The sequence below is a fragment of the Fundulus heteroclitus genome, unplaced genomic scaffold (genome assembly GCF_011125445.2).
Source record: "Fundulus heteroclitus isolate FHET01 unplaced genomic scaffold, MU-UCD_Fhet_4.1 scaffold_39, whole genome shotgun sequence".
NCBI lineage: Eukaryota > Metazoa > Chordata > Actinopteri > Cyprinodontiformes > Fundulidae > Fundulus > Fundulus heteroclitus.
This window is the reverse complement of record NW_023396803.1, coordinates 2,780,260-2,796,098: the sequence shown is the minus strand read 5'-3', so window position 1 is coordinate 2,796,098 and position 15,839 is coordinate 2,780,260. Positions and strand designations below refer to the sequence as shown.

The following is a 15,839-nucleotide window of genomic DNA, read 5'->3' as shown; positions in this document are numbered from 1 at the left end:
TTTGCGGAGAGTCAGGGGAAGAAGGCAACCATTGGTGAATTTACTTGAGAGAGTCGGCTTTTGGGAAGTGGATGAGACAAACGAACGTCTAATCAGGATTTACAGACGCAGGAAACAACGACAGACACTGAGGTTCATTGCGCTGCTAAGCAGAATCATCACTGGAAACCGTGTGTCACGGTAAGGAAGCTAGTATTATTATGAATGTCTGAAATTTGTCTGAATGGAGTGTGAATCGGGACGTGCAGCCAGACACGCCGGAAAAACCGCTGACAGTCAGCTCACTGTAAGGGGATGACGCGGTCTGCTCATGCGCTCTTTATCAGATAACCGGGCCAGAAAGAACCAGGCCGAGACCACGCCAGGAACTGGTCTGCAGTTAGCGCGGTCCGGTTGTGTCTAGCGCGGTCCGGTTGTGTCTGCTGACCATTTACACACGAGAGTTATCTCGGTTACCGAGCTCGGACTGGTCTCGGCTCGGTTAAAAAAGTGTAGTGTAAATGTGCCTATTGACACTGGGAGGTTTTCTCCCGGACTGGAACTTTACTGACCGTTTTATGTTGCTTAGAATACGGTGGTGGAAACCCTGCAAGCTAGTGGATTAAAGAAATGGGCCCGTTTTGCCCTTTCTATACCGCCATGAACTTGAAGAGTAAACTAAAAAAAAAATTTGATTATGAAAAGGGACCGTTAGAGGCACCAACAACTGTGCACCCAACAACTAACCCCCACCCCCTCCAGTCAAATTGCTCTTTAGACAAAATGATGTGACCTACTTTTTTCCATGTCTATGTTTATGTAGCTAATCCAAAACCTTTTCTCTTTCTAGTTAGAGTTAACACTCAGGTTGTATCATGGCTTTAGACCCTAACTTTGGTCTTACCTGGGTAGTTCTGCATCATAACTGCAGGCATGCCTCTGTACCCGGGGTGACTGGGATCAAAGCCCTGACTGTAGGCGTAAGGTCCTTGCATGTAGGGCATGTAGCTCTGATGTTGGGCCAGAGGGGAGGGAAATTGCATGTGGGGGACCCGTGCTTCCTTTCCCCCACTATGGTGCTCCTCTGGGGGCAGCGGCATCCTGCATTCTGCTCCCTCTTTCACCTCATCCTTTTGAAGGCCCTCCTTTGCCCGTGGCTTATCCTCCTTGGCTTTCCTGTCTCGGTCCCTCTCATCTTTCCACCTCTCTTCTTCTTGGAGTCTGGAAGCTTCTGAGTATTTACTGGGGTACACATAGGGCCACAAGCGTGAGTCTGGCTCCTGAAAAGAAGAAGAAAAAAAACTAAGCACAGTACAGTTTTTTTTTACTACTACAAATAATGGTAGAAAAGAATCGTCACATCTGGTTAATGAGCTGCCCTACAGCTATGACGACAGCTGGTATTTAACGGCTAAGTTCTGCAGCTGCTGTTAGACTTTCCCTCTACTTGCCATGTAGGCTAGCCTTGTTAAAACCAGGTAACTGTTACTGTTATCTTCCTCAGAAGATTAAGCACTTTTCGTGGAACACTGACATTAAAGTTTATGTGTCATGTAATGTTACCGTTATATATGGTGTGGGTATATCAGGATAAATAGGATAGATTTTTTTTCCAACTTCAATTTAACAGTTTTACAGATTTGTTTTATTAAGTTTTTCATTTTTTAATTAAATTTAACAACAGTTTGGAGATTTTAGTGCAAACTATTTACATCACTGTAGACCAAGTTGTATTAGATAACATTCCCCAATGAGTCAGCCGTCGCGCACGACTCGTATTTTTAATGAAACATCCCTTCTCGTCTTTAAGATTTAAAGTACTCCATATAGTGTGTGCGGGGACAGACTTCCTCATCGAAGTACTGGAGTCATATTCATCATTACAATTATCAGCATTAAGCTATAATGGAGCTCAATGCAGCAGCCAGACAGCAGCGTTTCATTTTGATAGACATTGTACAACAAAATGGGTACGATCAGACAAACTTTATTTTCAGCCAGTTCCTTTAATGAGTCGTTGATGTCACACAGGAAGCTGCTGGTTTGCTATTATTTACTGCAAATATCCCTTGAAGTGTCTGTGACTGACAGCTCCGGTGCCATGGTTATTTGGATGCGTGGCGGGTTACTTCGGGGTAGTTTCCGTGATATGCAGATGTAATTATGGCCAAGGACATGGCGGCCCTATGTACATGTGCAAGTGGGTCCAACTCCATGCAAAGTGGGTGTTATGAAGGTTTTGTGCCAGCATATTAAAGCCATGATGAGAGAATGAATGAAGTCAGATTGAATTCTGACATGTACCATGGGGGAGTTGTTATATTATATTATATTAATCAGGCAGTTGTATGGAGAATAACAGACAAACTCCCCAGGCTTAAGGTATGTCTCTCCCTGTTGCTGAGTAGAATAACACATGAAGTTTTATTGCAGGGGAGTGGGGGTGGGGGGAGAGTTTATTTGTTCGAACAGATCACCCCTCCTCCTGTAAGAGATGGGAGGGGAGACACTCTTTTAAAAATGTGTTCAGCATTGTGAAAAAGCAGACAGAATCCTAGGTTGGATGCGCTGCTCATTGGGAGGAATGGACTGGTATGCAATCTCCCACCCATGAACTGATCACCCACACACCTGTTACGCTTATGATGTCATCTGTATTGTTGTTGTTTTTTGTGCTGAGCATTTTTCCTGCATCCACATACTGTCCACTAAGAGACAATGCAAGAAATGCACTTTTTTCCCCGCAATCCCCTCCTCCCCCAATGTATTCTTTTCTAGATTCTGCAAAAAGGCAGCACCTTGAAAAGGACAGCAAGGCCTCAGTGAACTGTCTACCCACGTTTGTCCTTCTCTTGATGGGTTGTACTGAAACATAATTTCCCCCACGAGGAACGATAAAGCAATGAAGAATTAAGAAGTAATGCTGATGGAAAATCAATTTCACATGTTGTTGTGCATATGGAACAGAAAAGAGGTGGAAACTATTGGCAATTAGGATGACACCCCAAAAAAATGAGTGGTTCTGCAGGTGGTGACCACAGACCCCTTCTCAGTTCCTAAGCGTCCTGGCTGATGTTTTGGTCACTTTTGAATGCTGCCCGGTGCATTCACTCTAGTGGTAGCAAGAGGCGGAGTCTACAACCCACGCAAGTGGCTCAGGTAGTGCAGCTCACCCAGGATGGCACATCAAGGCAAACTGTTGCAAGAAGGTTTGCTGCGTCTGTCAGTGTAGTGTTCAGAGCAGATGCACTACCAGGAGACAGGCCAGTAATCAGTAGATGTGGAGGAGGCCGCAGGAGGGCAACAACAGGGTCTTCTAAAAGGACTTGAACATACTGTAGGGATTAAGGGGAAAGCGTTAGGCTGGTTTAAATCTTATCTGTATCTGTCTGACAGATTCCAGTTTGTTGATGTTAATAAATCTTCAAACTCTAGGGTCACTTGTGGAGTACTACAGGGTTCAGTCCTTGGGCCAGTTCTGTTGGTGGCGCAAGTTACTGCTGCAGCAAAGGCACCCTGGTCAATTTAGTATGTTTTTGTGTTCTTATTCGTGTTATCACCACCCCAAGCTGTAATTCTATACAGGAGAGAGAAGCTGTTGGAACTGCGACCCAACCAGGGAGTTCACAAACCGTACTGACCGTGGAATCCAGACTTTAATCACCCCAACCTGCAAAGGACAATAGAAGCTCCACTGTATCTGCTACGGAAGACCAGGAAATGGGGGAAGCGAAGAAGGAGACCGCGAACGAGTCAGCAGGCCTGCTGACTCGGCTAAAAGCTAACCCATACAGACCAGCATTTCCGAGCCTCACTCTGGCCAACGTAAGGTCACTCACTAACAAACTTGACAAGATCCAGTTAAGAATCTCTACGCTTAAGATGGACTGCTGTGTAGCTCAACTCTGTGATAATCATTGCAGTGTACGTACAGCCGAGAACTAACACTAAACTAGCTCTTGAGTAACACTATTACTTTGTTACTGGCCAAATGAACAGTAATCCAAAAGCAGCTATGATAATTGCTGGGAACTTTAACCATGTCAATTTAAAGGCTGTGCTCCCCAAATTCCATAAATATATTAAGTTCCCGACCAGAGACAATAATACACCAAGTTTATTTGTAACATCCCAGAAGCATACAAAGCTGTCACAGCCCCACACTTTGGCTCATCAGATCACATCTCCGTGGACCTGATTCCTGCCTACAAGCCACTGATCTGCAGATAAAAACTATTCAGGTTTGGACAGAAGAGGCCTGCTTAGCTCTACCGGACTGTTTTGGAAACACTGCCTGGGATGTATTTAAAGAGGGTGCTGACTAAGAAAGCTACACATCATCTGTGCTTTCCTATATCCACTTCTGCACTGATGCTGTCCTACCAACAAAGACAATGAGTGTTTCCTAACCAGAAACCATGGGTGGACAGCTCAGCGCGGTCTCTGCTGAAGGCCTGGGATACAGCGTTCAGATCTGGAGACAGACTGGCCTACCACAGGGCTAGAAGTGAACTCAATAAAAGCCTCCAGAAAGTCAAGCAAAAGTACAAGCAGAGCATCAACGACGACATCAGCAGCAACAATGCACACCACATGTGGAGAGGCAGCAGAAACATCCAACTACAAGTGCAGTGACCAGCAGCTGAGCAATAATCCGGCTCTCCCTGACACCTTAAACAGCTTCTTTCCATGCTTTGACTCTCCAAGCTGCAGGGAGCCAGAACATCTTCCCCAGCCAGAGGAGCACCATCAGCCTCTAATCCTAAAGCTCCACCAAGTGACCGGCTCTTCCCTGAAAAAGGTAACCACCAACAACACCTCTCCCTGCAGTTCTCCACGGTTCCTATCTGTTTGAAATCATTCATCATCATGCCTGTCCCCAAGAAACCAATTACCTGCCCCAATGATTATCGTCCCATCATCATGAAGTGCTTCGGGAGGATCCTCCTCAAGTACATCAAGGATGCCAACACTACTGGCCAGGAGAGCCTGCAGCTTGACCATTGGGAGAATCGCTCCACAGAGGACGCTGTCTCGTTAGAACTGCACTCAGCTCTGACTCATTTGCAGCAGCCCAACACCTATGTAATGATGCTCTTCATGGACTTCAGAGCGAGCATGTCTGGTAGCACAATGTTGAATGTTGAGCTGAAGCTCCACAACATGAGAATTATCCACATCTCTCTGCTCCTAGATCAGTGACTTCCTCACCAACAGACTCCAGGTGGTGAGGATAAGGAAACACACATCTGCTCCACTGATTTTCAACATAGAAACGCCCCAGGGTTGTGTCCTTAGCCCAGCCCTCTTCACCCTTTTCACCCAGGACTGTTCTGCTGTCCATCCCAAAAACACTGTGGTGAAGTTTGTGGACGACACCGCTGTAGTGGGTCTCATCTCCAACAATGATGAGTCCCACTACAGGGATGAGGTCAGCAATCTCACACAGTGATCCTGAACACCAGTGAGACCAAGGAGGTAATAATAGATTACAGGAGGAAATTTTTTTAGAGTCAGCCCATAGACAGCCTCTCACTTTCCACATCCATAACATCACCTGGTTAACTTTCATATTTGCAGTTCTTCCTTCACACTTTTGCCAAAATGGTCCACAATCCACTTCACAGTTTCAGCTCCCTTCCCTCCATAAACCTACATAAACTACAACTAGTACAAAAGACAGCAGCTTGCATCATTACATCATCTACTTCACACCTGTACATTAACTCCACTGTCACATTCAGTACACATTAATCCTATTATCATACAAGGTCAATGCAGGACATAACCAACACTATGATGTCATACATTTTAGTTTAACACAGATCGCATATTACAATAATCAGTCTCTGGATTGCCCATTGTTGCTCAACAATTAATTATCACAGCTCATGAGTTTATAAAAAGGCATTATTTAGCTTCTTTGAAGTTTAATAAAACTGTTAAATCCAAGCCCAGTGTCCGGAGACTGGAGCCCACAACCTCCACGACCCTGTGTGACGTCGAGCTGTGTTTCCCCATCAGATACGGCTTGAAGTCACACCTGTAGGGAAAAGCCGGTATAGAAAATCCATGAAGGGTGGGATGTTAAATTTTTAAGAAGTTTAATAAAATTGCTCAAGGTTTATCAGAAAAAACATAACTTCCTTTTAAATATGAATATTTTTAATTAGCAAAATGTTAATGTATTTTGTAAAGTTAAATATTGTTGAAGGTAATCTTGGCTGCAGTACTGTCTGTCTGGCAGGTGTTTTAGGGTCGGAGTAAAATGAGTCCATAGATCCACAGACAGGAGGCTTTTTCAGCGGTTTCTAGTACGACTTGCTTAACATCACGCTCTACACGGTGTAAAAATAAAATAATAACTTCATTAAAGCTCTTTGAGAATCACCTCTGGCCTCACCCAGTTAGAACCCGCTCTCCATGCTGTAGCTGCAGTTTCTTTTTTTGATGTAGTTCCTTAATATTCAAAATCAAAATCTTTGTCATTTTATTAAGTGTCCCCATGCGCAGCGGCTTATTAGATGGACGCTGTTGTTTATTGACTGATAGCCGCTCTGACCGCAGCTCTGCCTTCTTTGGTTCAGAAAAGCGCAGGAGAAATGATTTATTCTTTATTACTTTTTCCAATCAAATGCGGGACATTGTTTCACATTCAGATCCTTCTTCCAAAAAAAAATTTTTTTTAAAAAAGGCGTCATGCTAAATTAGCCTGAGCTAGCGCTTTACTCTTCGAGTTTTAAATAAAACGTAACAAAGAAAACCATGAGGAGGTCCCTGGTTGGTCACTGCATTTATCAGCTAAATTGCTGGAAGCCAGTGAATAAACGCTGACAGGTGACATGGCCACAGGTGGAAATAATTCATTAATTAACTGTAGGAGCAGCGACAGACTGCTTACCGATGGAAGTTGTTGTCAGATGGTCAATCCGCTCCACTTCCTGACTTGCTGGTTTGCATAAACCCAAAGAAAACCTTTGACCACCGCTACTGTCATTCATGCATCTGTGGCCAGTTTGAGACGCTCTTCCAAAAGTTAGAATGATTGAGCACCGATAAAGCTCAGATAGGCAGATGTCCGCTTTGCAAAGACCCGTCCTACTCTCTTTCTGATTGGCTAATGTCCCAGTTCTGCCAGGTTTCATTGGTTGACAGCAGCTTCGATTTAAAACCTTGACTAAAAAGTGTAGATGAAACAATTTGGGCTCATTTTCCAAATGACGGAAATCTGTCGCAGCGACGGAAAACTTTAACCCCTGCCTTAATGTCAAGGTGTTTCTCAGCGGCCCTCACAGGCCCGTTAATTGTGGAGATGAGATTTTTCCCAGAGTTCTGATACTAAACAAATGGCTGAAAAAAACATGCAAACAAACAACTGTAACCTTTATAGACAACTTTAACATCTTTTGGGAGAGGAGACATCTGTTCAACAGAGATGGTTTCTCTCTAAATATGTCAAAACAGCTGATTTCAAACATCTTTATTCTGTGAACCATGCACCATCAGCTTTGTCCCAAAACAAAGCTCAACCAGTGCCAAAACAAATGATAAGCCCAGTGCAGTCCAAACAAGCCAAGATAAAGATGGCCAGAAATATGACACAGAAGAGGCTACGTCAGAATTACAGGATTCAACCCAGATCTCAACAGGAGGACAAAAAGATGACACCCCTTTAACTTCCAAAGAGAACCAAAAACTTCCATCCCCACGAACACCGATCCAGACTGCAACCACCTCCCCCTCTTCTTCACATAGCCCAGATGTTCTTTTTCTGGAATCTTCTCATAACATCAACACATTTTTTAAGATTGGCCTACAGTTGACATCCTCTCCACATAGCCATTCTGACAACCCCAGCGCTGTGACTAAACCAGCATCTTCCAAAGGCCGCAGAGCCCCAGATCCTCCCCCTCTACATGCCTGCGCTCAAAACCTTCAGATAACTTCTCTGTGATATAATTCAATCCAATTTTATTTATATAGCGCCAATTCATGAAGCATGTCATCTCGAGGCACTTTACAAAGTCAGATTCAATCAGATTATACAAACTGGGTCAGATTATACAGATTGGTAAAAAATGTCCTATATAAGGGAACCCTCTAGATTGCATCAAAGTCCTGACAAGCAGCATTCACTCCTGGAGAAGCGTAGAGCTACAGGGAGAGTCGTCTGCATTGTCCATGGCTTTGCAGCAATCCCTCATACTGAGCAAGCATGAAGCGACAGTGGAAAGAAAAACCACCCATTAACAGGAAGGAAAAACCTCCAGCAGAACCGGGCTCAGTATGAACGGTCATCTGCCTCGACCGACTGGGGTTACAGAAGACAGAGCAGAGACCCAACAAGACAGACAAAAAAGCACAGAACAAAACGTTAAAAGCTGAAATGACAACAGGCAATGCAAAACTGGAGAACAGTATAAATCAGTAGAGTGAGAATAATAGACCCTGATGTCATCCAGCAGCCTAAGCTTATACCAGCACAACTATAGAGGTAGCTCAGGGTAACATGAGCCACTCTAACTATAAGCTTTGTCAAAAAGGAAAGTTTTAAGATTAGCCTTAAAAGTAGACGGGGTGTCTGCCTCATGGACCAAAACTGGGAGTTGGTTCCACAGGAGAGGAGCCTGATAGCTAAAGGATCTGCCTCCCATTCTACTTTTAGAGACTCTAGGAACCACCAGCAGACCTGCGGTCTGAGAGCGAAGTGCTCTGTTAGGAACATACGGGGTAATCAGAGCTCTGATATATGATGGAGATTGATTATTAAGGGCTTTATACGTCAGAAGAAGAATTTTAAATTATATTCTTGATTTAACAGGAAGCCAATGAAGGGAAGCTAAAATAGGAGAAATATGATCCCTCTTGTTGATTTTCATCAGAACTCTTGCTGCAGCATTTTGGATCAGCTGAAGGCTTTGAACAGCATTTTGTGGACTTCCTGATAGTAAAGAATTACAATAGTCCAGCCTTGAAGTAACAAATCCATGGACTAGTTTTGCAGCATCATTATATTTATTCATTATAACTATTATTCATTGATGATGTCAGATTCAGCTCATTTAAGAAATAAAATGACCAGTAAAATGAGTTAAATTTGAAGGCATTTTATTAAAAGGGTTTTAGTTTTCTTCCAGACATAGACAACTATTTTGATATATATTTTGTTAGTAATTTTTTCTAAAAGCCCAACAAATATGAGAAGCTTCCCAAATTTTTTCAACTTGCCCATAAGCTATTTTAGTTCCAGCTCATTGTGTTCAAAAGCAGCCTAATTGGGTGGACACCTGCCTAATTTGGTAACACTGACTACAGTCATGGCCAAAAGTATTGAGAATGATTCAAATGTTAATATTTACAAAGTCTACTGCTTCAGTTTTTATAACGGCAATTTGCATATACTCCAGAATGTTATAAAGAGTGATCAGCGTGACAGCAATTAATTGCAAAATCAATATTTGCCTAGAAAATTAACTTTATCCCCCAAAATACATTTCAACGTCAATGCAGCCCTGCCTTAAAAGGAGCAGCTAACATGGTTTCAGTGATTGCTCCATTAACACAGGTGTGTGTGGTTAAGAAGGACAGGGCTGGAGATCAATCTGTCATGATTAAGTAAGAATGACACCACTGGACACTTTAAAAAGAGGCTGGTGCTTGGCATCATTGTTTCTCTTCTGTGAACCATGCTTATCTCTAAAGAAACACGTGCAGTCAGCATTGCACTGCACAAAAATGGCCTAACAGGAAAGAGAATGGCAGCTAGAAAGATTGCACCTCAGTCAACAATCTATCGCATCATCAAGAACTTCAGGGAGAGAGGTTCCATTGTTGCCAAATAGGCTCCAGGGCGCCCAAGAAAGACCAGCAAGCGCCAGGACCGTCTCTTAAAAGTGTTTCAGCTGCAGGATCGGGCTACCACCAGTGCAGAGCTTGCTCAGGAATGGCAGCAGGCAGGTGTGAGTGCATCTGCACGCACTGTGAGGTGGAGACTCTTGGAGCGCGGCCTGGTCTCAAGGAGGGCAGCAAAGAAGCCACTTCTCTCCAGGAAAAACATCAGGGACAGACTGATATTCTGCAAAAGGTACAGGGAGTGGACTGCTGAGGACTGGGCTAAGGTCATTTTCTCTGATCAATCCCCTTTCCCATTGTTTGGGACATCTGGAAAACAGCTTGTTGGGAGAAGATGAGGTGAGCGCTACCACCAGTCTGGTCCCATGCCAACTGTAAAGCATCCTGAAACCATTCATGTGTGGGGTTGCTTCTCAGCCAAGGGAGTCGGCTCTCTCACAGTCTTACCTAAAAACACAGCCATGAATAAAGAATGGTACCAGAATGTCCTCCGAGAGCAACTTCTCCCAACCGTCCAAGAGCAGTTTGGTGATGAACAATGCCTTTTCCAGCATGATGAAGCACGTTGCCATGAAGCAAAGCTGATATCTAACTGGCTCAGGGAACAAAACAGAGATTTTGGGTCCATGGCCTGGAAACTCCCCTGATCTTAATCCCATTGAAAACTTGTGGTCAATCATCAAGAGACGGGTGGAAAAACGAAAACCTAGGAATTCTGACAAAATGCAAGTATTGATTGTGCAAGAATGGACTGATATCAGTCAGGGTTTGGTCCAGAAGATGATTGACAGCATGCCAGGGAGAATTGCAGAGGTCCTGAAGAAGAGGGGTCAACACTGCAAATATTGACTTTCTGCATTAACTCATTCTGTCATTAAAAGCTTTTGTTACTCATATGATTGCAATTGTATTTCTGTACGTATGTGATGACATCTGACATACACACATGAAAACCAGAGGGTAGCAGATCATGTGAAAATATAATATTTGTCATTCTCAATACTTTTGGCCATGACTGTACACTATTGGTATTTGTTTGTCCGTTTTCTTTAGATTTTGGGATTTTATTGAGAGTTTGTTTCTTAGCACTTAGGAGTTGTCACAAAGCCACTGTTCAGCCTGAAGCATATAAAATGCTTTTTTTTTTTTTTAAAGTGTGCCCCCCTGAAAAATGGAATGCCTCCCTTGTAATTTGTTTCTGCAGCCGGGTCTGTCCAAGCATGAATTTGAATTGCTCAGGTCTCACGTTATTACAACATGACGCAATTAAAACTATTTCCAAGCAACTTGCATATGATGAACGATGAGAGTGAGAAAGAGATCTTTACATCATATAAAGATGATCTACCATCAGGATCAACATTCAAGCAGGAAGTGAAGTTGTGGCACACAAAGTGGTCATCATCAGTGGAAAAACCCAGCTCTCTCCCTGAAATTCTAAAGATAATAAATATGAAGTGCTACCCAAACATTTCAGTTCTACCTGTTATGAGTGCTTCTGTGGAACGTGCTAACTCGGGCCTTAAAGCAGTGAAAACTTTGCTAAGGTCGACAATGGGACAGGAAAGGTTTGTGGCTTTGCTACTTTTGTATGTCCACAAGGACATTCATTTAGACATCAACAAAATCATAGACATATTTGTCCAGAAGCATCCTAGAGGGTTGACATTTGTAAACCCATTATCATTGTCATCATAAAGTTGAAGGTGTTGTAGAAGAGAACAATATTCTTTGTCAAGTCTTACTATTCTATTATAGGCTTATAGCTTAACTTCACCTTACATGTTCATGTTCATAGCTTAACATGTTCATAGCTTAACTTCACCATACATGTTCATTGGTTTAACTTAATTTAAAGTTGTTGTTTTTTTTCTCATTATCTCTTTATCTCTTTAAAATATATTAAAAATCATTTATCGCTTGAACCATACCAAATTGTTTTAATTGCAGGAGCCCTCGGCCCGCACCCACAAGCTCAGAAGTCTCGTGCAAGACCGCGAGAGTCGGTCTTGCTTTACGGCGAGAACTCCATGTGTTTTTGCCCTGCCATTCACTATATGCACGCGCGAAAGCAACAACAAAGAACCGCGTGTTAACGTCAAATAAACATGAAAGCATATCAAGGTTTTTTTTTATATTATTATTTATTATTATTATTATTTTATGTTGGCGAGGCAGTAGCGTGAGTTTGGCGAGGCGGCCACCTCGCCAACATAGCGCTGCGGGAAACCCTGATGTTCATACCTTCACTGTGTTAGTCATTGTTTGTACTGCTGTTTTTTCCACTTTTCGTTGCGTTCGCCTGTCTGCTAAGCTCAAAACAACCGCGCCTGGCTTGACGGAGGAACCAGAACAGCTGAGCATCTTTACGACAGTGCACTTTTACTTTCGCCCTCTGGGGGGAGCCTCGCTGGAAAATCAACCCCGGTTGCATAGTATACCTTTAATTTTACAAAATAAATATAATTTCTGGAAATAAAGAAAATCTTTCTTTGATTAATTGTTGATAAGGATAATTTTTTCTTCAAACTACTTTTTAACCTTGTGCATGCTGTAAAAACCGAGAGATTTAGGCTTAAAAATCCTTATTCAATTACAATAATGTAATCATGCTGATTCCACTTATTTCATCCATTAAAATGATTATCAATTCAAAAACCCTTAGATGAATAATTAGGGTAGTGTGAAAGAGTAAAGATGGCATTCTTTGGTCATTTAGCCTCACATTGTCTTGACATGACCCTAAGGTGCGCACCCCCCTTTGAAAAATCCTGGATCCGCCCCTGCTTTGGGGTCGTTGGACATTATAAAGCGCTATACAAGTACAAGCCATTTACCATTAACCTATAGCGTCTGTAACTGTTATTATGTACCAACTGAAAACCATCAGTAATGCTAATTTCAGATGAAGTTGAATGTAAATTTTTTTTGGTTGGAGGAAGAAAAAAAAACAGAGCATTGAAAGGTAATTATAGTATCAGATAATCTAAACCTAGCCATCGCCTCATAGGTCACAGCCTAACTTGTGAGTTCTTTTTCTGAAACCTTCTAATAGCTAAAGAAATGAGTGCCTTTTTATCAAGCTTCAGTGAACCCAGAATGACTCGTGTAGAAAAAAATTACCTGTCTGTACCACATGGCAGAATCCACACCTGTTGATCTGCTTAATTCCATCCCAGATTTAGCCTCCTCTTTCACATGGTGACCCGTTTCACTCAGTTTCATCTTGAGACCTTCAGCCTGGGAGCTGGGGACTTTAATATCCTCTCCTTTAGCCATAATGACTGATGTGGCCTGTTCTGAAGCAACTGCGGGATCTTTAGGCTTGGCTGAGGTGACTACTCCTTTGGCGCCTAGGTCCGTGAGGCCAGGAGCACCTGAGACGGAAGGGGGAACTGGGGCCTTCTGCTTCCACTCGTCTTTACTAAAACTGTCATGGTCTTTTCCCTCCAGCTTCTTGTCAGCTTGCCGCTGCCTCTCTTCATATTGCTGACGGTAAGCAGGGTTGGAGGCTAGCGGGTGGCTGTGGTAGGCTGGATCAGAGGCATAAGCGTAGGGGGCCACATAGTATTGGTTGTAGTACAGAGGTTGGGAGAACATGTTGGAGCGCTGCTGAATAACTGATGGCTGCTGAGGACCCATGTCAGCCTTCCTCTCTTCTTGAGGTTCAGCCTTAGGTTTGCCCTCCTCTCCTACCTGCAGCTCTTCCTCCTTTTTCACCTTCACCTGTGTTGCCTCCATATGAGCTGTTGCTCCAGGTGCTGCTCCTGGGCTGGGGTTTGGGTAGCTTGGGGAGTAGTAAGGGTCATAGTTGGGGTAGTATGGTGATTCTTTACTGGAGGGAACAGCCTGAGGAGGGAACAGTGCTTTCTTGGCACCTTCGCGAGGTCCCTGATCAGGATCTGGTTTGACCTTCATGCCCTCTGTCTTCCCTTCTCCATCCTCCCCTGCATCAGAGATATCAGAGTAAGCAGGGCTGCTGGTCTTCACGGACACGTCATCAGCGCCGTTCTGGTTGGAGTGCAATGGGGTTGCTAGGCCACCATCTATCCTGCTTGCAACGCCGATGGATGGACTAGGTGCATTGTCAGAGAAGCTGTAGACCTTGTCAGCCTCAGCTTTGATGCTGGCCAAACGGTTCTGATGAGCTTCCACACAGCCGTTAAGCAAACTATCAGTGGTCTCAGAGAACGGACTTTTCCCCTCTTCTGGCCTCCCTGCTTTACTCGTCGCCACGGGACTATCCTCCTCCTTCCAGCTGTCTCTTTTCTTTTTGTCTTTCTTTTTCTTGTCTTTACCAAGCGTGGGGCTGCAGGAAGGGTCCGAGAGTGGAGAGGGTTTAGTTTGGCTGTTTTTCATCTGGGGGCTGCTGGGTACAGACTGTACCACTGAGCTCAAAGCAGCAGACGCCTGGGGGGAATACGATGGAGCAACCCCAAGGCCAACATGGGGCAACGGCCGGCCTGTCTTGGTAGCTTTCTGACTCGGTTTATCTGGTTTGCTGCCGGCTGACAATCTTCTGGCCTTTCTGTCATCAACTCCATCGTTGCTGGCCTCATCGGTCAGACATGCCCCCTCCTCACCGCCATCGGTGGCCTCAGGCTCGCCCTCCCCTGCCTTCTTTTTCCCTTTTGATATCTGCTTTCCTGACGAGGGAGAGGGGGCATCAAACGCCCGTCCTTTGGGAGTGTTGGAGCGGGCAGGGGAGAAAGCAGCACCATTACAGGAAGTTGGGTCATGCTGGAGAAACGAGTCATCCCCGTATTCACTGTCCCCATCTTGGTCCAAACGTACGTCGTGGTCATTATGGGCCCGAGCCTGGTGGTATTTCAGTCCGTTAATGTGTTTGTATTTCTTGTTGCAGTTTGGATGGGGACAATCAATGAGTATAGGAGAAGGACAAGTCTGCTCCAGTTGTGGAGGGGGCAGGACTTCTGTTTTCCCAACATGGAGAGGGTTCCCAACACCAGTAGAGTTGGTTCTCATGCGCTTTGAAGCTTTAGAGTCCTCGGAGCTGGAGGTAGGTTCCATGTCAGACACAGGTTTAGTTTTCCTCTTGGCAGAGGATGGGCAGGCCTTTGCATCCTCACCACAACCTACCCCTAGGCCCCGTCGTCCTTTGCTGTTTGCAGCAGCACCGCGGGTCTTGCTTCCACTGCCTTTGCTGTCTGATGAGTAGCTGTTGTCGTTCAGTGGTGCGTTGATGCCAGGTCGCATTCTTTTCCCTCGCCCACGGCCACTTCGCATCTCCAAGTCACTGGTGGGGGACTCGCAAAACCTGCAAGAACATAGTAAGAAGTCAACATTTAGCCACCAGTATTTATTTGCATCATGTGTGATCAACCTTTTCTGTTCTATACAAACTTCGTGCTATGCTCCCATTTTAACCTGTCATGTGTGCAACATAGTGTACACTGCAAGTTATTTTTACATAGTTATCTTCCAGGATATACTTTCTTTTTTTTCCTTCCAGAAACAATAAATGAAAATAACTTGATAAATACGCCAAGAGTATTAATAATTTAGTGAGTAAAGAGCACAAAGACAACATATTGAATTAAACCTTTTAAACCCCAAATCCTTTACCTTTGTATTCAGAATCAGAACCAGCTTTATTTGCATGTCTGTGTACACATACAACCAATTTGACTGGATTGTACGATGTTCATGATATGCTTACTTATACTTGACAATGCTGTGTTCCGTTACTCTTCCAAAAGGTTGCTTTACGCACATACATTACATGCGGAAAAGAGACTTGCGGAAACGTTTGTAGCATTTATGCTCCGTGCTGCTCTTCCTCTGAAGTAGCACTTTTCTCCTAGACTCTGTTTCCAACATTTAAAGTGCCTGTAACAGGAATGGTTTAAGATAAACTAAATGGAAAGATTACACAGACAAAGCTGTTCTGATATAACAGTTGTTGAGATATACGGTCACAAAAATCGACTTCTGTAAAGTAGGGAAGAGTCTTACTTTTCTGTAGAAATAGCTCAGTCAACTATCGG

The 15,839-nt window shown here is 43.9% G+C and overlaps 1 protein-coding gene across 1 annotated transcript in view; it reads right to left on the bottom strand.

Moving 5' to 3' along the window:
* LOC105922159 (zinc finger protein 609) overlaps window positions 1–15,839 on the bottom strand; it is a 79,297-nt gene that overhangs the window by 30,006 nt on the left and 33,452 nt on the right. The window contains exons 6-7 of the mRNA XM_036130883.1: window positions 12,955–15,109; window positions 884–1,259 (exon numbers count right to left, since the gene is read on the bottom strand). Of these exons, the coding sequence (XP_035986776.1) occupies window positions 884–1,259; window positions 12,955–15,109 (2,531 nt within the window). The remainder of the gene's footprint in view (window positions 1–883; window positions 1,260–12,954; window positions 15,110–15,839) is intronic.